The sequence below is a fragment of the Dreissena polymorpha genome, chromosome 2 (assembly GCF_020536995.1).
Source record: "Dreissena polymorpha isolate Duluth1 chromosome 2, UMN_Dpol_1.0, whole genome shotgun sequence".
Taxonomy (NCBI): domain Eukaryota; kingdom Metazoa; phylum Mollusca; class Bivalvia; order Myida; family Dreissenidae; genus Dreissena; species Dreissena polymorpha.
The window spans coordinates 132792934-132818756 of NC_068356.1; the positions used below are offsets into that span (position 1 = coordinate 132792934).

The window sequence follows — 25823 nt, forward strand, 5'->3', positions numbered from 1 at the left end:
TGAATATCTGTACCATCCTTCAATATGTGAATATAACACTTTCATCTTTACTGTCCTTCAAACTGTGAATATGACACTCTGTAATCCTTACCATCCTTCAATATTTGAATATAACACTCTTTCATTTTTACTGTCCTTCAAATGATGAATGTAAAAATGTGTCCTTTTGAGTTTCAAAACCGTGCAATCTTTTATCTTAACCATCCTTCAAAATTTGAATATAACTTTTCATCTTAACTTTCCTTCAAAGGTTAATTTAGCACTCTTTCACTCTTTCATCTTTGCCATCCTTTCAAATGTGAATATAACACTCTTAAATCTTTACTATCCTTCAAAATGTGAATATAACACTCTTTTATCTTTACTATCCTTCAAAATGTGAATATAACACTCTTTAATCTTTACTATCCTTCAAAATGTGAATATAACACTCTTTAATCTTTACTATCCTTCAAAATGTGAATATAACACTCTTTAATCTTTACTATCCTTCAAAATGTGAATATAACACTCTTTAATCTTTACTGCCCTTTAAATGGTGAATGTAACAATGTGCCATTTTGAGCCTTTGTAAAACCATGCACTCCTTTACCTATAACTTCTTTCAAAATGTGAATATAACACTGTTTCATCTTTACCGTCTTTCAAAATGTGAATATAACACTCTTTCATCTTTACCGTCCTTCAAAATGTGAATATAACACTTTGTCATCTTTACCGTTTTTAAAAAGGAGAATGATTCAACAGTTTCAAACTGTGATGATTAAATTATTAGTTTTGTTACTGGAGAAGGATTAAAGGATTAAAGACATGATATAATCTCCTACTACCTTACGTCTGTGTTGTCATTTGCTCATAAAAACTTTGCATGTTCAACACCAAGTTTTCATGAAGGAAAAAAAATCAAGTAATTTATGCTAATAGAGTTCACAAGTATGAGTTATATTGAGGTGCTGTAAATTGAAGTCACTGATTCCCAACAGCAAAAATAAACTACAAGCATATCTTTCAAAGGCAGATGAACATTATTTTCCGACTTTTTATTATCATCTTAATTTAAGTGCTCATGTTGAGCAAGTGAAAATTATAACCATGATATTTCAAATACAAATCTGTTCAGTTTATGTAAGACATCTGTTTGTATTTGAGCTGTAATGTTGATTTAACCCTTTCAGTGCGGGAACCGAATTTTGAAGGCTTTTGCAAACAGTTTGGATCCAGATGAGACGCCACAGAACGTGACGTCTCATCAGGATCCAAACTGTTTGCTATTCTGATAATATTCTTTGAAAAAAATCGAAGAAAATGCTAATTTTAGAAATTCAGCAGACGACATTTTAGCAGATGACAAATTTCCCAGCATGCAAAGGGTTAAGTGCTCATGTTGATCAAGTGAAAATTATAACCATGATATTTCAAATAGAAATCTGTTCAGTTTATGTAAGACATCTGTTTGTATTTGAGCTAGTTGATTTAACCCGTTCATGCCTAGCGTCCTGAAAAAAGGACATTGCAAACAGCGTAAACCCAGATGAGACGCAGCATTATGCGGCGTCTCATCTGGGTCTACGCTGTTTGCTTAAATGAATTTCTGTAAGAATTGTTCTAAATATAGAAATAAATATACTTGACATCCCTAATTTTGGAAATAAATTGATCCAACTTAGAAGGATGGGAGAGTCCACTAGGCTTAAATGGGTTAAGGTGATCACATAAGGCAAACGAGCCTCACTGTTGGAAAACAGGATGCATGTGCTTAAAGTGTTGTCTTAGATTAGCCTGTGCAGTCCACACAGGCTTATCAGGGACAGCTTTTTCGGCTGTGGAGATATTTTTCATTTAAGTGAGGTCTCTTCATAAGGAAAATGGATTTTAGATGGAAAGTGTGTGTGCAGACTTAACAGGCTTATCTGGGAGGACGCTTAAGGAACATGCTTTAAAACCCTTTTTTCGCGGCTAAAATGTTACGTAAAAGTAATGTAAAACTGTATTTATTTAATGCAGGTATTGAAAGACAGCAGTTTGCCGGAGAGTTTCAGCTTTTACGCTGTTCACCTTCTCGAGTTGGCAATCACTGTACCAAACCCTGATGGTTCTAAAAGAGTGAGTGATGTGTGACATTCTTTTTGTTCTGAAAGAGTGAGTGATGCGTAACCCTCTTTTTTTATTTTTAGAATTTTTTATCTTACTTTGAAATGGACTCTGTAAGGCTAAACATTTCTTTAGCTAATTCAACATTGTTTAAAACATGCCTATTGTGAAAAATGCGTGGTATAAATGGAGAAAATATATTACTCAAATAGCATTTCCTTTATCCAAGTTTATCAATTTCAGTAAAATTCTATGGTATTAGGTAAAAACAGAGTGGTAAAAATAGAGATAAATGTTATGCTCCTGTTCTTACAAAATGTTGAAGAGTAATATAAGTAATAGATTATGATACCTTGAGTCCCAGATTAAGGAATGCCACTCTTCACAGGTCAAACCGTCTCCGGCAAGGGTGCCAGACAAGAGTTACAGAGACTGGTTCTCTGGCAATGACATCCTGGAGAACGTAAAGCAGACGATACGTGAGGTGGAGGTATCCCTGAGCGTAGAGAGGGAAGGGTCGCCACGTCTGTCCCTGGACACATCATTCGAATCTTTTGAAGAGATGTTCCAGTTGGCGCCTAGCGCTTTAGCAGGTGAGCTGATCAAGACAGTTATTCACACACCTTATATTAGACGTTAGTCTAAGAATAAAGAATATTTTTGTCCCCTACTGGTGGAACCAAAGGGGACTTATGGTTTGGGCTCTATGCGCCAGTCTGTGAGCCTGTCAGTCTGTCACACTTTTCTTGATCCTGTGATAACTTTAAAAGTTCTTCATATTTTTTCATGAAACTTGAAACATGGACAGATGGCAATATGCAGATTATGCACGTCATTTCATTTTGTTCCTACGTCAAGAATGCTGGTTGCTATGGCAAAAAATAGACTAGAAATATTGCTGAAAATGGTGGATGCTGCGATAACTTTAAAAGTTCTTCATATTTGTTCATGAAACTTGAAACATGGAAAGATGGCAATATGGAGATTATGCACATCATTTCATTTTGTTCCTATGTCAAGAATTATGGTTGCTTTGGCAACAAATAGACTATAAATATCGCTAAAAGTGGTGGAGTTTCACTGGAAGGGGACTTGCTTGGCAATAGTCTTGTTAAAATTAGAGTATTTAAGAATTGGTATTTTACATTGTACTTTGTTCTGGTGTTGCTGTTTATGGTTGTGGAATGAGTTGGCGAAAACAATTTTCAGGTTGTTAAAAACATGAGAGTATATGTGTGTGTAAAATTATTATATGTAACTTGGTTTTGAACTTAAAAACAACAATATTAAAACAACCTGTAAAAATAAGTTAAGATATACTGTCTTACCATCTGAAAATGTCAACAAATATTTGCATAAAACGCACCTATAAAATAATTGAAACTTCTTGCTTCTGTCAATAGCTTCATCCAAACATTACTGTTTCTTTCAGAGAAAATTATAAAATGTATGTTTATCAAAATGATGTCATGATTAAAAGACATGTAGATATTGACTAGAAAAATAGAATGCTAAAATTTAAAGAAAACAAGTACACACAACTTTTTCTGTCTTCCATCTTTCTCCAGGCCCAAGTGGTCCTATCACAGCAGCCCACACTGGACACATCCCATCATTCCATCTGTCGCCCTTGACAACGACTTCAGGTAACCCCCAGCCAAGTATTCTCACCGTCCTCCCGTCCACCAGCGGAACACGTCCCAAGTTCGAGACCAGGGGCATGACCACAGAACGACAGAGAACGAAAATTGTTGCTATCAACGAAAGCCTTATGACTATTTTGTATAAGCTCCATTCGAAACTGTCGGGAAAGTCGAATTCATATGCGCCGCCGTCTGTGAGTGGAAATGGCAGCGGGATGGAGAATGGAGGAAATGGGGAGTTTTATGTGAAGAAAGTCCTTGATAAGCTATGTCAGAGCAGCACAGATTGCGCCAGAGCGGTAGAAGACCTCTATCAAGCCAATAAACCCAAAGAGGCTGGAACCTCAAAGAAAGGAAAGTCTATGGACACTGAAACTAGGTACGTAAGAAAAGTGTGCTCTTGTATTTTTCTGTGCTTGAGTTTTAACTAACTTTCATGTTGGCTTTAAATTCTGTTTATGTAAGAAAATGTTGCTCTTGTTTTTGGTTTTGGTTCTGAAACAAGATATGCACATGAGTTTAACCTTAAAACAGTGGCTTTAAGTTCTTTTTCTGTACTTAACTGTTTTCTTTCAGACTAAAACACATTAAAACCAAGCCCTTTTTAGCTCATCTATTTTTTGAAAAAAAATTATGAGCTATTGTCATCACCTTGGCGTCGGCGTCGGCGTCCGGTTAAGTTTTGCGTTTAGGTCCACTTTTCTCAGAAAGTATCAATGCTATTGCATTCAAACTTGGTACACTTACTTACTATCATGAGGGGATTGGGCAGGCAAAGTTAGATAACTCTGGCATGCTTTTTGACTGAATTATGTGCCCTTTTTATACTTAGAAAATTGAAAATTTTGGTTAAGTTTTGCGTTTAGGTCCACTTTTTTCAGAAAGTATCAATGCTATTGCATTCAAACTTGGTACACTTACTTACTATCATGAGGGGACTGGGCAGGCAAAGTTAGATAACTCTGGCGTGCATTTTGACTGAATTATGTGCCCTTTTTATACTTAGAAAATTGAAAATTTTGGTTAAGTTTTGCGTTTAGGTCCACTTTTTTCAGAAAGTATCAATGCTATTGCATTCAAACTTGGTACACTTACTTACTATCATGAGGGGACTGGGCAGGCAAAGTTAGATAACTCTGGCTTGCATTTTGACAGAATTATGTGCCCTTTTTATACTTAGAAAATTGAAAATTTTGGTGAAGTTTTGTGTTTAGGTCCATTTTATTCCTTAAGTATCAAAGCTATTGCTTTCATACTTGCAACACTTACTAACTATCATAAGGGGACTGTGCAGGAAAAGTAATGTAACTCTGACTGGCATTTTGACAGAATTATGTGCCCTTTTTATACTTAAAAAATTGAAAATTTGGTTATGTTTTGTGTTTAGGTCCACTTTATTCCTACAGTATCAAAGCTATTGCTTTCATACTTGCAACACTTATTAACTATCGTAAGGGGACTGTGCAGGCAAAGTTATGTAACTCTGACTGGCATTTGGACGGAATTATGGGCCCTTTGTACTTAGAAAATTGAAAGTTTGGTTAAGTTTTGTGTTTTGGTCCACTTTACCCCTAAAGTATCATAGATATTGCTTTCATACTTGGAACACTCGCAAACTATCATAAGGGTACAGTAAAAGGACAAGTTGCACACCTCTGGATGTCATTTTTACGGAATTATGGCCCATTTTTGACTTAGTAACTTTGAATATATGGTTAAATTTTGTGTTTCGATCCACTTTACTTCTTAAGTATCAAGGCTATTGCTTTCAAACTTCAAATACTTTCATGCTATCATGAGGTTACTGTACCTGGCAAGTTGAATTTTACCTTGACCTTTGAATGACCTTGACTCTCAAGGTCAAATTATTAAATTTTGCTAAAATTGCCATAACTTCTTTATTTATGATTAGATTTGATTGATACTTTGGCAAAACTACTCTTACCTGACATACCACAATAGACTCCACCTACACCTAAACCATCGCCCGTGCCCCCCCCCCCCCCTTCCCCCCCCCCCTTATCCCCCCTTATCCCCTATTTTTTTTTTTTTTTTTTTTTTTTTTTAAGATCATCTCACAAATGACCACCACACCCTCACACTATACCCCCCCCCCCCCACCCACCCCCTTTGATGTCATCTCCTATTTCCCATATTGCAGACTTGAAAATTCATAAATTGTTCTGCTTTAGCTGTTGTACAAATTTCTTTTCATTATTTATATTCTTGCCATATTGCAGACGTAAGAAGGCAAGAGAGCGTCAACAGAAGTTGATGGAAGAGTTCGCATCCAAACAGAAGGCATTTATGGAGCAGGCAATGGAGACTGAAGGTATTGTTCACCTGGGCCCAGCATTGTTCACATGGACCCAGCATTGATCACATGGGCCCAGTATTGTTCTTATGGGCCCTGTATTGTTCACATGGGCTTGGTATTGTTCACATCGGTCCAGTATTGTTCACATTGACCCAGTATTGTTCACATTGGCCCAGTATAATCACCTGGGCCCAACATTGTTCACATGGGCCCAGTATTGTTCTTATGGGCGCAGTATTGTTCACATGGGTCCAGTATTTTTCACATTGACCCAGTATTGTTCACACGGGCCCAGTATTGTTCTTATGGGCCCAGTATAATCACATGGGCCCAGCATTGTTCACACGGGCCCAGTATTGTTCACATGGTCCCAGTATTTTGACATGGGCCCAGCATTGTTCACATGGGCCCAGTATTGGTCACATGGGCCCAGCATTGTTCACATGGGCCCAGCATTGTTCACATGGGCCAAGCATTGTTCACCTGGGCCCAGTATTGTTCACATGGGCCCAGTATTGTTCACATGGGCCCAGTTTTGTTCACATGGGCCCAACATTGTTTATATTGGCCGAGCATTGTTCACATGGGCCCATATATTAAAGGTTTAACAACTGGTTGTAAAAGTTTTGAACAACCCGGCCTAATGAATTTGCGAGGTCCCAGGTTTATGGTCGCTAGAATTTGTGTTGAAACCATTGGTTTCCGAGAAAACTAATCTGACCCCTTTCCAGGAAGTTATTTGAAAAAAATGTGTGTGTGCAACTAACCATGGCTAAAATGATAGCTTTTATCACTACTAGAAAAATTGCAAAATGGAAAATCTTGTGTAGGCAGTTTTTTTTTAATAATTGTTTAGCTCGGCTTTTTTCGGAGAAAACCCGAGGTATTGTCATAGCCAGCTCTTCGTCTGCCGTCCGCGTCATGCTAAAACCTTAACATTGGCTCTAAAATCGAAGTGCTTCCACCTACAACTTTTAAACTTCATATGTGGCTGCATCTTGATGAGTTTTACACGCCACACCCATTTTTGGATCACTAGGTCAAAGGTCAAGGTCACTGTGACCTCTAATATAAAACTTTAACATAGGGTCTAAAATCAAAGTGCTTCCACCATTAACTTTGAAACTTCATATGTAGATGCACCTTGATGAGTTCTGCACGCCAAACCCATTTTTGGGTCACTAGGTCAAAGGTCAAGGTCACTGTGACCTCTAATATAAAACTTAAACATAGGCTGTAAAATCAAAGTGCCTCCACCTACAACTTTGAAACTTCCTATGTAGATGCACCTTTCATTTATTCAAAACTGCAACCACAGCCGAGTGTTGGCACTCGCTATGCGGTGCTCTTGTCTTTAAATACTGCATTTTCAATTGAACAAGTCTAACGCAGTAAATGTTAATGTGACACTTGAAAACAACATTGCTCAAACCAGGTGACCTTTAGATTGTTCATATCTTTTCTCCATAGGCTTGAGTGTTTTGATTTTTATACCTAGTTTTAAAAAAACGGGACGTATTATAGTGTCACCCATGACGAAAGGGCAGGCGGCGGCATCCACAGCAGTGTCTCTTTAATTCAAATAGTTTTCATCCAATCTATACCAAACTTAGTCAGAAGTTGTATCTAGACAATATCTAGGTCAAGTTCGAATATAGGTCATGCCGGGTCAAAAACTAGGTCATGGGGTCTTTAAGTGCATTTCAAGGATTTAGCATGGTGTCCACTCTCTAATTGAAGTAGTTTTCATCCGATCTTCACCAAATTTGGTCAGAAGTTGCGTCTAAATGATATCTAGGACAAGTTGAAATATGAGTAATGCCGGGTCAAAAACTAGGTCAGGAGGTCACTTAGTGCATTTCAAGCATTGAGCATGGTCTCCTCTCTCTAATTAAAGAAGTTTTCATCCGATCTTCACCAAATTTGGTCAGAAGTTGTATCTAGACAAAATCTAGGTCAGGTTCGAATATGGATCATGTAGGGTCAAAAACTAGGTCACGGGGTCACTTTGTGCATTTCAAGGATTAAGCATGGTGTCCGCTCTCTAATTGAAGTAGTTTTCATCCGATGTTCACCAAATTTGGTCAAAAGTTGTGTCTAAATGATATCTAGGTGAAGTTCAAATTTGGGTCATGCCGGGTCAAAAACTAGGTCACTAGGTCACTTAGTGCATTTCAAGCATTTAGCATGGTGTCCAAAACCTTCCAACGGGCGTATCTTGTGACAGTTTGTCACTCTTGTTCTCATTAATTCAACAGAAAATGTTACTAAAATATTTTTCTTATCTTACCAAGCCATAGATGTCATTTAATTGCCTTACTTTATTGTCACTCATTCCCCCTCGACAGATTCCTCAACAACGGGTGCCTCAAAAAGTCCAAACAGCCCAGATGGCAGTGGTCATCCAGAGAGTATGGAATCAGACGAGACGTTGTACGACTGTGTGATATGTAACCAGAGTACGCCGTCCACTGCAGAGAGGACCATAGGACTTGTCGTCTTTCTGCAAGCTTCCAGTGGTAAATTTAATTTGTATGCCCTTTTTTCAAAAAAGAGGGGTCATATTGTTTTGCTGGATTTCGGTCGGTCTGTCAGTAGACAAGTTCTTTTCCGATCAATAACTTGTGAAAGGATTGACCAATTGGCTTGATGCTGCTTGTGTGCATTGGCCTTTGCCAGTAGATGATCCCTATTTAAATTGGGGTAATAGGTCAAAAGTCAAGGTTACTTACACTCAGAGTGAAAATTGTTTCTGATCAATAACTTGTGTACTGATTGACCAATTGGCTTGGCCTTTGCCAGAAGATGACCCCTATTAAAATTGGGGTCAGTAGGTAAAGGTCAAGGTCACACTAAGAGTGAAAATAGTTTATGATTAATAACTCGTGAACGGAGGGACTGATTGAATTGATACTTCCCATGTAAATTGGCGTTGGACAGTAGAAGGCCCCTATTAACATTGGGGTCTCTAGGTCAAAGGTCAAGGTCACTGTCACACTAAATGTGAAATTCTTTCAGATCAATAACTCGTCATATGAGTCACTAATTGGCTTGATACTTCCCATGTGCATTGGCCTTGGACAGTTGATGACCCCTATTGAAATTGGGATCACAAGGTCAAGGTCACTGTAACAATAAGTGTGAAAATAGTTTTAGATCAATAACTTGTCAACAAATTGACCGATTGGCTTGATACTTAACATGTGTGTTGACAGTAGATGACCACTATTGAAATTGGGGTCACTTGTACAAAGGTCAAGGTGACATTAAGTGTTAAATTGATTTCAGTTCAGTCATCATCAAAGGATTGACTGATTGGCCTCATACTTTGCAGATGCATTAATCTTGAACAGTAGATAATACCTATTCATGTGTAAATTATGTTCGATTGATTACTCCTGAGCACATTTACTGGTTCTGTGTCAAAGCCCTGTTTGGGAGGGGGGGGGGAGATTTGTCTCCGACCAAGGAGCTCTGGAGCTCTTGTAATCATTTAGTTTATTTGAGCAATTTAAATCCTTAGTCTTATTGAAACGCTGTCTGGTGTGCTTCCTGGGCAGTACCAGTCTTATTGAAACGCTGTCTGGTCTGCTTCCTGGGCAGTACCAGTCTTATTGAAACGCTGTCTGGTCTGCTTCCTGAGCAGTACCAGTCTTATTGAAACGCTGTCTGGTCTGCTTCCTGGGCAGTACCAGTCTTATTGAAACGCTGTCTGGTCTGCTTCCTGGGCAGTACCAGTCTTATTGAAACGCTGTCTGGTCTGCTTCCTGGGCAGTACCAGTCTTATTGAAACGCTGTCTGGTCTGCTTCCTGGGCAGTACCAGTCTTATTGAAACGCTGTCTGGTCTGCTTCCTGGGCAGTACCTGTCTTATTGAAACGCTGTCTGGTCTGCTTCCTGGGCAGTACCAGTCTTATTGAAACGCTGCCTGGTCTTCTTCCTGGGCGGTACCAGTCTTATTGAAACGCTGTCTGGTCTGCTTCCTGGGCAGTACCAGTCTTATTGAAACGCTGTCTGGTCTGCTTCCTTGGCAGTACCTGTCTTATTGAAATGCTGTCTGGTCTGCTTCCTGGGCAGTACCAGTCTTATTGAAACGCTGTCTGGTCTGCTTCCTAGGCAGTACCAGTCTTATTGAAACGCTGTCTGGTCTGCTTCCTAGGCAGTACCAGTCTTATTGAAATGCTGTCTGGTGTGCTTCCTGAGCAGTACCAGTCTTATTGAAATGCTGTCTGGTCTGCTTCCTGGGCAGCACCAGTCTTATTGAAACGCTGTCTGGTCTGCTTCCTGAGCAGTACCAGTCTTATTGAAACGCTGTCTGGTCTGCTTCCTGGGCAGTACCAGTCTTATTGAAACGCTGTCTGGTCTGCTTCCTGGGCAGTACCAGTCTTATTGAAACGCTGTCTGGTCTGCTTCCTGGGCGGTACCAGTCTTATTGAAACGCTGTCTGGTCTGCTTCCTGGGCAGCACCAGTCTTATTGAAACGCTGTCTGGTCTGCTTCCTGGGCAGTACCAGTCTTATTGAAACGCTGTCTGGTCTGCTTCCTGGGCGGTACCAGTCTTATTGAAACGCTGTCTGGTCTGCTTCCTGGGCAGTACCAGTCTTATTGAAACGCTGTCTGGTCTGCTTCCTGGGCGGTACCAGTCTTATTGAAACGCTGTCTGGTCTGCTTCCTGGGCAGTACCTGTCTTATTGAAACGCTGTCTGGTCTGCTTCCTGGGCAGTACCAGTCTTATTGAAACGCTGTCTGGTCTGCTTCCTGGGCAGTACCAGTCTTATTGAAACGCTGTCTGGTCTGCTTCCTGGGCAGTACCAGTCTTATTGAAACGCTGTCTGGTCTGCTTCCTGGGCAGCACCAGTCTTATTGAAACGCTGTCTGGTCTGCTTCCTGGGCAGTACCAGTCTTATTGAAACTCTGTCTGGTCTGCTTCCTGGGCAGTACCAGTCTTATTGAAACGCTGTCTGGTCTGCTTCCTGGGCAGTACCTGTCTTATTGAAATGCTGTCTGGTCTGCTTCCTGGGCAGTACCAGTCTTATTGAAACTCTGTCTGGTCTGCTTCCTGGGCAGTACCAGTCTTAGTGAAACGCTGTCTGGTCTGCTTCCTGGGCAGTACCGTTCTTATTGAAATGCTGTCTGGTCTGCTTCCTGGGCAGTACCAGTCTTATTGAAACGCTGTCTGGTCTGCTTCCTGGGCAGTACCAGTCTTATTGAAACGCTGTCTGGTCTGCTTCCTGAGCAGTACCAGTCTTATTTAAACTCTGTCTGGTCTGCTTCCTGGGCAGCACCAGTCTTATTGAAACTCTGTCTGGTCTGCTTTCTGGGCAGTACCAGTACTTAGTGTCTTAGGTGAGATCTAAAGAATGCTCCCACAATGGGGAAAAAACAGTGACCTGCCTTCGCTTAGTGGACACCATATGTACCATGATGACATAAATTGTTATGTTTTAGGCTCATAGTCTTCTATAAGTATTCACCCCTTTTGGTGTTTTCTTAACTAACTACTTTAACGTTCATTTTTCTATGATCAGCTGGAGTTTTTAACCCTTTCCCACTTAGAAGCAAAATGAAAATGGCTATGTGCAAACAGCATAAAATCAGGTTTTATGCTGTTTGCTGCTTACCAGTGTCTAAGGGTTGGAAATGAAGCCTTTAAAAATTGAATCTAGTAAGAAAGGTCTTTAATTAAATTTTACTTTCCAAGGGACTACAAATGTAAAGGGTTAAATGATTTGTATTTTCAGTACTTGGCCACAGAACACAGACGGACACCCGTAAGGTTCTCACGCTGGTTGACAAGACTCGACAGAGGATCGTCAACTGCTCCCGCGTGCAGACGGAGAGGTTGGAAAAGCTCTTCAGAAACTTTGAGGAGGTTAGTTTTGCTCGATTAGTTGTTGTCAGCTGTGGTACTTAGAAGTACCCAGGGTACTCTTAAATATACTGCAATGTACCCAGAGTATGGAAAATACGCTTAGGGCACCCGGTCATTCTCTAGAGTACTTTTGTGTATATTTTTGTACCCAGGGGAGCAGCAAACAGCATAAAACTTGAACAGACTACGAGTTTCTTTAATTCTAATCTAGTTTTATGCAGGTTTCATATAGCCATTTTCACTTTGCATTTGAGAGGGAAATGGTTAACTGTTCATGACTCAACCCAAAAACATTTTAAACGTTTTTCTGCGACTCTTAGGTTCCAAGGTTAGAAGGAAAAGGAAGTTCTAACAACTGGCCTATTGCATTCTGGGACTCCCCTTCTCCTAGGGAGACAACCAGCTGTAGTTCCTTGCAACTACCCAGTTGTGGTTATCTCCCTTGGAACCAATAAACCCTTTATCCTACTATACTTACTGATTTCTTATCCAAATTGATTTAAATTGGATTATAGAAGATAAAATTCATATAATCAGTACTATTGCAGAGCTCCTGTCAGACGTCTGTAAACATTGGCTGGGACGGGGGTGTGCTGGTACAGACCTGTGGTCACTATCTACACCTCGACTGCCACACTTCGTACGTCTCCTCATTGCTGGTAAGGGGGTCTTAAGTTACAACATTACTTGGATGTCATATGAGCCAGACAATTTTGGGATAACTACTATGTTTCTGAGCAAAAAGTATTGATTGAGCAAATGTTGGATTCTGTGATCAGAATGTATGTTTAAACTCTACCTCTGTTGAAAACATGAGCTTGTGTCATGTGAAAATGGGTCCTATTGCATATGCAGCCAGCATAGGTCCAGACCAGCCTGCTCATCCCTGCAGTCTGGTCAGGAGCTACCCTGTCTGCAATTGAGACTACGGAACATTGTGAGACTTAAGGGTGGACACTGTAGCTCCTGACTAGACTGTGCTAATGTGCGACGCATTTGGAGTAACGCTTGCCACACATGGCGTAAGATGGTTTTTGACTTGGCTCATATGTTTTCAGCAGAGGCAGAGTACAAACAGATATTCTTATCATAGAATCAAATATTTGCTTATTCAATACTCCTTGCATAGAGAATGTATCAACTTTATATAATTTATCAAAATTATTGAGGCACACAACAAAGTCTAGGGAGTTACAGGCTAGCTGTTTGATGCTTTGTTGCCCTGAAGGTATCATGATGTCATCATCTCAACTATTTTTCAGGGTCAGGGAGCTCACGCCAACCTGCTGGTGTCTAAGGGAGAATACTCCTGTCCACTGTGTGTGCAGCTCTCCAACTCTGTGATACCCATCATTCCCGAGGAGAGCAAGTACTCCATCACGCGGCCCGTCTCGCGCGACCCCCGCCAGATGGCGCTGGACATTGCCAGCATGATGATCAAGAGGCCCATTACTCCAGTAATTGTGGTAGACTTACGTTTTAGTCTCAGTAGACGTGATGAATAATCCTGAAGCTTTCTAACACCGTTGTCATCAAGCTGGTTACGTTAACCTGTCCCATTACACCAGTAATTGGAAGACTTGTGGTTTGGTCCAAGTAGAGGCGATAAATTACACAAGCATTACCATGGCCATCATGCTGGTTATGTTTACCTATTCCAGTTTTGTTGTTATAGCCATTACAACAGTAATTGTGGTATCAGTAGACGTGATGATAAACACAGTCTTTCTTATGTCAATGTAATCAAGGTGGTCATGTTTACCCATTACAACAGTTATTGTGGTAGACTAACGGTTTAGTCTCGATAGACCTGATATATAACACAATCATTATCAACATGCTGTCGCTTTCTTACTCTTTTGTCATCAAGTAATAACACCTGTAATTGGTGCAGACTTACTGTCTAGACTCAGTTGACTTGATAAATAATTTGATAATTATAAACATGCATTCTAACTGTACTTTGAGAGAAAAGGGCTTTCTGCATTGGGGTAAAGTGTTGTCCCAGATTCACCTGCGCAATCCATACAGAATTATCAGGGACGACACCTTCTATGTGGATTTTTTTATTTAAAGGGAGTCTCTTCTAAACAAAAATCCAGTCTTGGCGGAAAATTCGGTCACTGATTTCTGCCCAAACTCGTATTTAAACAAATTCTGAACAAAAACCACTTTGCCCTTTCAAATGTTTCCATTGGTAGCCAAAATTTTTGCGTTAACTAGTCTTTACAAAAAAAATTAATAAAAAATCTTTGTACAATTTCAGAGGTCACCGTTGGTTACCAAGGCGATGGGCAGCATGATGGAGGACCTCACCAATGCCACCTACGGGATGTACAAGACCTACACCAGCTCACAGACCTCTGAGAGCGTGCTGCTCTTTGTTTGCTCAGTTGCAAGGTAACATGATAAAAATGACAGATTCTTTGTGGGCTCTGTCTGCACAGGCTTATCAGGGACAACACTTTCCCCTTAGACTGAACATTTGTTAAGGAGGGACTTTCTTGAAAAGAAAAAAAAAAGAAAGTGCCTTCCTTGATACGCGAGTGTGGACTGCACAGGCTAATCTGGGATGACACTCTACCCATATGCAGGAAGCCCAGTTTTCACAGAATCATGCTTTATTTATTAAAAAATTGTTTCATTATACTTTTGCAAACCATGTTTGAAAATGGATGTATTAGAGTCACTCTATCGGATTTTTGGTTGTTCAGTCTGTCAGCGTAAAATATTATAAATATGCTGGAGATAATTTCTTTTACAGCTCTCAAGTCATTAATTTGAAACTTTAAAAGTATCTCCATGAAGTGAAGATGTGCAAAACACTTTTAATCCCAGTGACCCACATAATCCCAGTGACCCACATAATCCTGTCTTACGTGTTCTTAGACTTGGTGACAAAACGTTGCTAGGGTAGAAGTCACAATTGTGACAGAGCTCTAATTATAGTTCAAAATATTAGTTTAAACCTATTTATTTATGCTCGATTGCATAGTAAGCCTAAGGCTTATTTGAAACACTCTCCAGTCCCTTTTATTGGTACTAGAACCAGTACTTAACCCTTTGCATGCTGGGAAATTTGTTGTCTGCTAAAATGTCGTCTGCTGAATTTCTAAAATAAGCATTTTCTTCGTTTTTTTTTTCAAAGAATACTATAAGAATAGCAAACAGTTTGGATCCTGATGAGACGCCACGTTCTGTGGCGTCTCATCTGGATCCAAACTGTTTGCAAAGGCCTTCAAAATTCGGTTCCTGCACTGAAAAAGTTAGTGTCTGAGGGAGATCTAAAAAAGGCTGCAACCATGGGGATCGAACCTGTGACCTCCCTATCCCTAGGCTGACACCATATCCACTAAGCCAAGATATTTGTTTGTACCACCAAAGGGAGGCATATTGATTCTGCGCTGTCTTTCTGTCTGTCCGTCCGCTATTTGTGGTTTCTGCTCGCTTACTCATTCAGTTTTTATGCTCCCCCAAAATTTATTTTTGGGGGTGCATATAGTCGCCGCTTCATCTGTCCGTGCGTGTGTGTGTGTCTGTCTGTCCGTCCGTGCACAATTTTTGTCCAGGCTATTTCTCAGCAACTAATGACCGGAATTTAATGAAACTTTATGGGGTGCTTCACTACTAAGAGGAGATGTGCATATCATCAGCGGGTTCTGGTCGGATGATTTGTCACAGAGTTATGGCCCTTTGAAATTTTCCATTAATTGTACATATAGTGCAATTCTTGTCCGGGCTATTTCTCAGCAACTAATGACCGGAATGCAATGAAACTTTATGGAAAGCTTCACTACCAAGAGGAGATTTGCATATTATCAGCCGGTTCTGGTCGGATGATTTTTCACAGAGTTATGGCCCTTTGATATTTTCCATTAACTGTACATATAGTGCAATTCTTGTCCGGGCTATTTCTCAGCAACTAATGACCGGAATTCAATGAAACTTTATGGGAAGCTTCACTACCAAGAGGAGATGTGCATATTTTCAGCCGGTTCTGGTCGGATGATTTTTCACAGAGTTATGGCCCTTTGAAATTTTCCATTAACTGTACATATAGTGCAATTCTTGTCCGAGCTATTTCTCAGCAACTTATTACGGGAATTCAATGAAACTTTATGGGAAGCTTCACTACCAAGAGGAGATATGCATATTATCAGCCGGTTATGGTCGGATGATTTTTCACATACTTATGGCCCTTTGAAATTTTCCATTGTACATATAGTGCAATTCTTGTCCGAGCTATTTCTCAGCAACTTTTTACGGGAATTTAATGATACTTTATGGGAAGCTTCACTACCAACAGGAAATGTGCATATTATCAGCCGGTTATGGTCGGATAATTTCTCACAGAGTTATGACCCTTTGAAATTTTCTATAAACTGTACATATAGTGCAATTCTTGTCCGGGCTATATCTCCCCAACTACTGACTGGAATTCAATGAAGCTTTATGGGAAGCTTAACTTCCTTGAGGAGATGCGCATGTTATTTGTGGGTTCTGGTTAGATGATTTATTTAGAGAAATATGGCCCTTTGAAATTTTTAAGTTGCTAAACCATCCATCGTATTATTTTGTCAAAAGTTATGCCCCTCAAGATGTTTCCTTTTATTTGAATATATAGTGCAATATTGTGACAAAAAAAACCTTTAGGGAGCATCACCCATCTCGGACGGTTTCTTGTCATCTAAATGTCACCGAACATAAAAAAATGTCTATTAGCATATAATGGAGGAAAAGTAAGTTTGAACCTTTTATCAATGAAAGATAAACCAACAATTATATAAAAATGTCATTTTTTTAGCATTGCATGTTAATTGTGTAAATTGCACTTTTTTTAGGACAAATCTGGAGTTGGAACTGTTGCAGAGAAAGGGGGATTTGAGTCAGCCATTGCCAACTTCAAGGAAACACTGCTTTTGTAAGCTGAACATTAGTATGCTGGTATTTATGGTTTGAGTTGGGTTTTAAAAAGTAAGCAGGACCTGTAGTGTAACTGTTTCTCTTCTACTAGACAGGGTCTTCTATACATATCCTTGGCTAAGTGTAGTAGTGATACACATACGAGCGTTGTTCTGAGAAAACTGGGCTTAATGCATGTGCGTAAAGTGTCGTCCTAGATTAGCCTGTGCAGTTCGCACAGGCTAATCAGGGACGACACTTTCCGCCTAAACTTGATTTTTGGTAAGGAGGGACTTCCTTGAAACTAAAAAAACCATTAAAGCAAAAAGTGTTGTCCCTGATTAGCCTGTGCGGACTGCACAGGCTAATCTGGGACGACACTTTTCGCTCATGAATTAAGCCCAGTGTTCTCAGAACAAGACACATATCATGGAATAATAACATATGAGCCTCATTCTGCGAAAAGTGGGCTTAATGCATGTGATTTAGGTGTCATCCAAGATAAGCCTGCGCAGTCTATGCAAGACCTAACTTTCAAGTTGAATTAGTACATTTAAGTTATAAGAATGTTCATTTTATTAGCTCGGCTGTTTTCGGAGAAAACCCAAGGTATTGTCATAGCCAGCTCGTAGTTGTCGTGTCGTGTCGTCTGCCGGCGTCGTGCTCAAACCCTGACATTTTGCTCTACAATCAAAGTGCTTCCACCTACAACTTTCAAACTTCATATGTAGTTGCACCTTGATGAGTTCTACACGCCACACCCATTTTTTGGGTCACACGGTCAAAGGTCAAGGTCACTGTGACCTCTTAATTATTTTTTTTTAAATTCTCACAAGCTTTCGCAGCCGAGCGTGGCACCCATTATGCGGTGCTCTTGTTTAGACTTAAGTCTAAGAATTTGTTGGCGAATAAAAGCACAGGTCAATGTTTAGTTTATATGTTTGAGTGCCCTTACTCCATTGGTCAATGTTTAGTTTATATGTTTGAGTGCCCTTACTCCATTGGTCAATGTTTGGTTTATATGTTTCAGTGCCCTTACTCCACAGGTCAATGTTTGGTTTATATGTTTCAGTGCCCTTACTCCACAGGTCAATGTTTGGTTTATATGTTTCAGTTCCCTTACTCCACAGGTCAATGTTTGGTTTATATGTTTCAGTGCCGTTACTCCACAGGTCAATGTTTGGTTTATGTTTCAGTGCCGTTACTCCACAGGTCAATGTTTGGTTTATATGTTTCAGTGCCTTTACTCCACTGGTCAATGTTTAGTTTATATGTTTCAGTGCCCTTACTCCACTGGTCAATGTTTTGTTTATATGTTTCAGTGCCCTTACTCCACTGGTCAATGTTTGGTTTATATGTTTGAGTGCACTTACTCCACTGGTCAATGTTTGGTTTATATGTTTCAGTGCCCTTACTCATCAGGTCAATGTTTGGTTTATATGTTTCAGTGCCCTTACTCCACAGGTCAATGTTTGGTTTATATGTTTCAGTTCCCTTACTCCACAGGTCAATGTTTGGTTTATATGTTTCAGTGCCATTACTCCACAGGTCAATGTTTGGTTTATATGTTTCAGTGCCGTTACTCCACAGGTCAATGTTTGGTTTATATGTTTCAGTGCCTTTACTCCACTGGTCAATGTTTAGTTTATATGTTTCAGTGCCGTTACTCCACAGGTCAATGTTTAGTTTATATTTTTGAGTGCCCTTACTCGACTGGTCAATGTTTAGTTTATATGTTTCAGTGCCTTTACTCCACTGGTCAATGTTTAGTTTATATGTTTCAGTGCCGTTACTCCACAGGTCAATGTTTAGTTTATATGTTTGAGTGCCCTTACTCGACTGGTCAATGTTTAGTTTATATGTTTCAGTGCCGTTACTCCACAGGTCAATGTTTAGTTTATATGTTTGAGTGCCCTTACTCGACTGGTCAATGTTTAGTTTATATGTTTGAGTGCCCTTACTCGACTGGTCAATGTTTAGTTTATATGTTTGAGTGGCCTTACTCGACTGGTCAATGTTTAGTTTATATGTTTGAGTGCCCTTACTCGACTGGTCAATGTTTAGTTTATATGTTTCAGTGCCGTTACTCCACAGGTCAATGTTTAGTTTATATGTTTGAGTGCCCTTACTCGACTGGTCAATGTTTAGTTTATATGTTTCAGTGCCGTTACTCCACAGGTCAATGTTTAGTTTATATGTTTGAGTGCCCTTACTCGACTGGTCAATGTTTAGTTTATATGTTTGAGTGCCCTTACTCGACTGGTCAATGTTTAGTTTATATGTTTGAGTGCCCTTACTCGACTGGTCAATGTTTAGTTTATATGTTTCAGTGCCGTTACTCCACAGGTCAATGTTTAGTTTATATGTTTGAGTGCCCTTACTCGACTGGTCAATGTTTAGTTTATATGTTTCAGTGCCGTTACTCCACAGGTCAATGTTTAGTTTATATGTTTGAGTGCCCTTACTCGACTGGTCAATGTTTAGTTTATATGTTTCAGTGCCCTTACTCCACTGGTCAATGTTTAGTTTATATGTTTGAGTGCCCTTACTCGACTGGTCAATGTTTTGTTTTTATGTTTCAGTGCCCTTACTCCACTGGTCAATGTTTAGTTTATATGTTTCAGTGCCCTTACTCCACTGGTCAATGTTTTGTTTTTATGTTTCAGTGCCCTTACTCCATGTTCTGAGTATGCACAGTAAGATACTGACCACCAAGCCATACACTGATCTGTGGTCTCACATCACCGGGGTCTCCTGCTCAGAAAATACTACAAGGTGAGAGTTTGTGTATCAGACTTTTTTCTGGCCATTTTAGGGAAATGCAATTTTGGGATAGGGAATTTGTTTCACACTTTAATTTCACTTATTTGGGGAAAAAAATGAATATAACTCTTAATTATAATTCAAATTATAAGACAAACATATAAATTATTGTTATCTACTTTGTTAGAGGTTTTTGAAAAAAAGAGATATTATAATAATAAGACCCTCCTCTTAAAAAAAAATCAAAATTTCTTTCCAAATTTATCTTTTTTATTACTATTTTGCTTTAGGAATTGGTCCGTTTAAAAAAACCTGTTGATATGGCTGAAAAAGGCTTGTGTATTCAACCTTTCTTGGTCAGAAGCAAAGTGAAAAGAGCTGTATGCAACCGGCATGAAACCTGAATGCTCATCATAGAATTTGAAATGAAGCCTTATAAACTTGAATTAAGTAAAATAGGTCATAAATTAAATTTGATTTTATAAATGACTACAAACACGCCATAGTGTATACCGTAGTTACTCTAAGTTATTGGACACTAAGTTTTCGGACACCCTCTTTTTAAGCCAAAATGATTATTTTTCGTGTCTCTATATTTTCGGACATACAGATTTCTGTCCAAAATTAATGACTCCAATTTTTCGGACAGTATATTTTCCAGAGGCGTATTTAGGTGGGGGGCTAGGAGGCTAACCCCCCCCCCCCCCAGCTGGTTGGCTAGATACGATTTTTACAAATATGAGCCCCTTAAAGTTCCAAACATATCCACTTGTGTATTTCCTGTCATATGCCCCTAATTAAGCCATAAACAGCTGTCGATTTGTGTGATTGAGCCCCTAGGCAGGGGTACAGAGGATCTAACCTTTGCCAGCTAAATGGACTGTTAGTGATAAACTGCGCTATTTGATTGGCTGAAGGATGGGACTTGTGAAACACAATATTTCAATTTGTAGCAATTAAAGAGATTAGACGAATGCAATGGACAATCATCATTAATTTTTCGGTAACTTTCTTTGATGAATGTAATTGGTATTAGCTCTTAAGAATGATAATCCTTTTGAGTAATTAGTTATTGCAAATGAAATTCAACAGCACTGCCACACTTAATGAATGGCAATTAATGTGTTAGTTATTTTTACAAATTGGGCTAACTGCTTTGATGTTCAATCAAAGAAATAGAAATTAATAGAAATTTATAGAAGTTTATAGAAATTAAAAAGGACTAAAAACTGAAGAATTACTTTGCTAATATGAAACTTTATAATTTGAAAAAAAGAAACGCCAACAGGCAACACTTGAATTCATTTGGAACAAGAAACAAAAAACTAATGAACCAACTTAAAATGAGTCTGCTATCAGGCACTTTCCAAAATAATGTGATTGTGTTCAAATTGTACTTTTTAATTTATTAAAAGAAAATTGATTGAAAACTTTGAAGTCATTAATTATCTTCGATTACTTTATCTATTCATAGGGACATGGACATTAACATTTGCAATGTTGTACGGTAGTTTGCTCGGAAGCATCCTAGGCGGATGGATCTTCCTGACTTTTGTCATGCAAAATGCTGATTAAATTGCAGGAAATTGCATCATTTCAAGGTGCCATTTAAAAAAAAAAATTCCACACCCCTCCTGCACCCTCCCCAGTTCAGCCTCCCCTCTGAAAAACTTCTGGATACGCCTTTGATTTTACAACGCTAGTTTACTAGATTTCTGCCCTGTTTTCGCTTATCTTGGACCCATCGATTATAAAGTGTTACAACCGGATTAACGCAATAAAACCTGGCATAGAATGCCCTGAGGGCAATGGACCATTACAATTGCTTTATTGGGTAGATTACCATGTTTAATAAACAATGGTTTCACCCAACAGCATTTGAAATGATATCGTATTCAGGAAGCAGTATGGTTGTTTTTATGACGCTTTTATATACCATTTCAGGTAAGAGATTGCAAATAAGTGAAGTTGTACTTTATTTAAAGAAGGGAAAGGAGAGTACAACACAATACAAGTATTGCACATTTATTAATTGGTTTTATTTCATTATAATAATTGACAAACAACCCTAACATGTATGTCTTTAAATTTTCGGACACTCGTTATTTTTGAATATTTTTCGAATCTAAATCGAAAACTTAGAGTAACTACGGTATCTGAGTGATAAAGGGTTAATCAAGAAGTATTCTGACACAATACTCACTGATTTGTATGCCCCCGGATAGAAAGATCGGGGGCATATTGTTTTTGGCCTCTGTCTGTCTGTCATTCATTCATTCATTCATTCATTTATTGTGTGTGTCCATTTATTGTGTGTGTCCCAAAACTTTAACCTTGGTTAAAGTTTTGCAATAAATTTTGCATTATTGAAGATAGCAACTTGATATTTGGCATGCATGTGTATCTCATGGAGCTGCACATTTTGAGTGGTGAAAGGTTAAGGTCACCCTTCAAGGTCAAAGGTCACATATGTTGCTTCAAAGTGGCTAAATAGGGGGCATTGTGTTTCTGACAAACGCATCTCATGTTCTATTTGCAAAGAACAAAATTATCATGGTTAAGAACTCAATAATTAAAGGAAATTCTGTGCAGCATGACAATTGGATATTTTTTTGTAATAATGTCTGTCAGTTCATGTTTGAATCAAACTAGTTTTGTACTGTATCCCTGATTATCAGCATGGAAGCAATAATTTTAAGATCTTTTGATTCCAAGAGCATGAATTAAACTGGAAAGAAATATTTCTTATGTCTAACAAAACAACAATCGACATCACACTAAGAAACTTCCAGTTCAAATACATTAATCGCATAATCGCGACCAATAAATATCTTTTTAAATGCAAATTATAGAACATCTATTCTGGGAGTGCATATACGTCCAACCTATACTGCAACACGGTTGACTCGCGGTACTTGAGGAATATTCACTTGCGTCTAGAAACAATCTTCATATATCAGATAAATGATTTAAAGGACAATCATATTTAACTTAACTTTATTGGACAAAGGCCTTTTTATGGCGAAAATCCTTCAGTATTAACTGCCATAGAAACAAATCTAACACCATTGTCCGCCATTGTTGTTTATTTTTTCTCCCGGTAGATTCGCGATAAATAGGTTAAACAGCACCAATTTTAAATTAAACATGAATTATCAAAGCTCTGACATACTCTTCAAAGTAACAATCAATAAAGTATATAACAATTTAAATATATGGAATTTAAGACATCAAATAAAATAAACAGCACAGTTATTTTTAGGCAATGTCATATTTTTTTCGTTACGACAATTTACTGAACTATACAAATTCAAATTTTGTTAAAGTCTGAGTTTTACGACATTTAATTACCAAAAATTGATTCCAATCTGTAGGGAGACATGTTTTCTGTCAGATTTGACAAGTAGGTCAAGCAGAATTGTTAATAAACAAAATCCAGAGGGCGCTAATGAAATACCGCGACTCAACCAGACCCGCTACTTAACCGGGTTTGAGTATATCTGGAATGAGTTGACATCCTTTCTTGGCCAACAACATCTAAACGTTAAACTATCCTTCTTAAATGTTAGTTTTGGAATTTACTCATTGAAATCAATAGACTGTAATTATATTGTGAATTTCATCCTTATATTAATGAAATATTTTATCTTTAACATGAAATACAGAAAACAAATACCAAATTTCAATTGTTTTATGCATAGCCTGAAACTAAAGATTCAGATTGAGAAAGAAATAGCCCTCAGTAATGATACATTGCATATTTTTGAACAAAAATGGAATCAAATTAAATTTTTATAAACTTGTCCACTTTTATACTTTTCACTTTATGTTAGCTTATCATTTTATACATTATTTTTACTATTGTTTTCTATTTTTAAATTTTATAACATCATTGATATATATATATGCAATATATTACAGAACGCATACTGTTGTCTATGATAGAAATTAAACAAACCAAGGTCAAACAAAATTATAAGGCATACTTTCTGTATACCCTGTTAGAACCATTGTCTGCAAATGAAATACATGTATGTATACAATATATGCTTTAAAATGAATAAAAATAAGAAAGAAGATCTTTTGTGCTTATTTTAAACTGCTTGGGCTAATGCTATCATTGTATAAAGTTATGTATCAGAAGTCATCATTGTGTGTTTTTATTCCCAGGGTATGGTGGGATTTAGCAGTCGTGCTGTCCGTCTGTCTATCAGTTCCGGTGTTTTTTCCTAAATGCTTTCAGAAATTTACAGTATTTTTTGTGTGTACGTCTACTTACATGACTTACTGATCTAGATTGAGTTTGGTTAGTGTCCGGACAAAGTTACAGGCCTTGGACTGAACTCTTATTTTGGTCCATCAATATTTTATAAAGTTGCTAGCCTTGGAGCTGCTGTGCAGCTTCAAAGTGCAGTAGGGGGCATTGTGTGGTCAAACACAGCTCTTGTTTTCTCATTTTTCAGTGCTTCTTTTTGCTCATTTTAGTGATTCTTTTGGCACATTTCAGTGTTTCATTTGGCTCTTTTAATTGTATCTTTTGACTTGTTTCAGTGTCTCTTTGTACCAGAAAGAGGTACCACTGTTGCTCAAGGATCCTGTCTCACTGCTGATACAGATTATTTTGACACTGCCAGCAACCATTGAAAGAGGTACAATGTAATTTGAATAAAAATACTTTTTGGTTAACAACGTTTAGGGTAGTTATTATCCCCGGCCAAATGCAGAGGGATTTAGGGTAGTTATTATCCCCGGCCAAATGCGGAGGGATTTAAAATTGGCAATGTCCTTCCGTCAGTCCATCCTTGGGCCTGTCACAAGCTGCTAAGGGCTGTATCACAAAAACTATATAAGTTTTTGACATGAAACTTCATTGTATACAATGAGAAGTGCCTGCACAAGAAACATAACCCTTCACTTTCTAAAAAAAGAGTAATTGCCCTTGTTTTCTTCTCTTTTTTTGATGTAACTCTTGAGGGCTGTATCTCAGATACAATACAATATTTTAAGTTGAAACTTCATGGGTGTGTATATATCAATGTGGAAAAGTGAAATACACAAGAACCATAAGCCTACACTTTCTGAAATAAGAGTTAATGCCCTTTGTTTCTTTTTTTTCTTCACCCATCTTTAAACAAATTTATTTGGCCGGTGATATCAATTCAACAAATTTGCTTCTTATTAATTATTTTCATGTTTGGTCTTTTGAAAATCCGAATGAATTTAATCTAATGAACATTTTTTTTATGTCCTGAAAAGTATTTTAATGAATGAGAAATAAGTGTTTTTCCTTTAAGATACTTTTATTGCATGCTCATATATTGAACTTGCAGTAGTCTGTCTTAAACCGTGATAAAGAAAGATTCTGTTTAATTATGCCCCCAGTAGGGTGGCATATAGCAGTTGAACTGTCCGTCAGTATGTCAGTATGTGTGTTTGTGTGTATGTCAGTCTGTCCGTCCGTCCAAAAAAAACTTAAACGTTGGCCATAACTTTTGCATTATTGAAGATAGAAACTTGATATTTGGCATGCATGTGCATCTCATGAAGCTGCACATTTTGAGTGGTGGAAGTTTAAGGTCAAGGTCATCCTTCAAGGTCAAAGGTAATTTTTTTTTTTAATTCAAAGCGGTGTTCTCATGAAGCTACACATTTTGAGTGGTGTAAGTTGTAGGTCAAGGTCATCCTTCAAGGTCAAAGGTAAAAAAAATAAAAAATCAAAGCGGCGTTCTCATGAAGCTGCACATTTTGAGTGGTAAAAGTTAAAGGTCAAGGTCATCCTCAAAGGTAAATTGTGTCACGGTTGCCACTTAACTTGAAAAATTGGGAAATTTGATTTTTTTTCAAGGTCAGTGAAAATTCAGGAAATTTAAAAAAATGGTCAGCAAAAAGATATTTGAGAAAAGTCTGTGAAAAGTCAGGGAAAAATAAAATGTTTGGTCGATGCATAAGTTATTTAGTGGCTATGGCAGTCTTCAGGTATCATTTAGTTTTAGTAGATTCAACAGTATATTTTTTATTTGAAATGATTTGACTATTTCTATGTATATAAAACATTAACATGTGTAAAGCATGTTCAAAAATGTAAATTTATCTATTTTTTTACCTTTGACTAATTTTTTGTATCTTTGAAGGCCGAAAGGCTTTGCAACCCTTGCACCCAGAGCTGATTAATTCTATATTTTAGGCTTTGCAGGATCATTAGAGATGAAAGCATGACAGAGCTATTACTAACTTTGC

The 25823-nt window shown here is 38.2% G+C and overlaps 1 protein-coding gene across 1 annotated transcript in view; it reads left to right on the forward strand.

The window, feature by feature from the left end:
• LOC127869056 (E3 ubiquitin-protein ligase UBR3-like) overlaps positions 1-25823 on the forward strand; it is a 107228-nt gene that overhangs the window by 48421 nt on the left and 32984 nt on the right. Inside the window, exons 18-29 of the mRNA XM_052411325.1 lie at positions 2005-2103; positions 2480-2684; positions 3660-4113; positions 5975-6066; positions 8400-8570; positions 11791-11921; positions 12470-12580; positions 13184-13387; positions 14188-14321; positions 16763-16842; positions 19490-19598; positions 24138-24235. Of these exons, the coding sequence (XP_052267285.1) occupies positions 2005-2103; positions 2480-2684; positions 3660-4113; positions 5975-6066; positions 8400-8570; positions 11791-11921; positions 12470-12580; positions 13184-13387; positions 14188-14321; positions 16763-16842; positions 19490-19598; positions 24138-24235 (1888 nt within the window). The remainder of the gene's footprint in view (positions 1-2004; positions 2104-2479; positions 2685-3659; positions 4114-5974; positions 6067-8399; positions 8571-11790; positions 11922-12469; positions 12581-13183; positions 13388-14187; positions 14322-16762; positions 16843-19489; positions 19599-24137; positions 24236-25823) is intronic.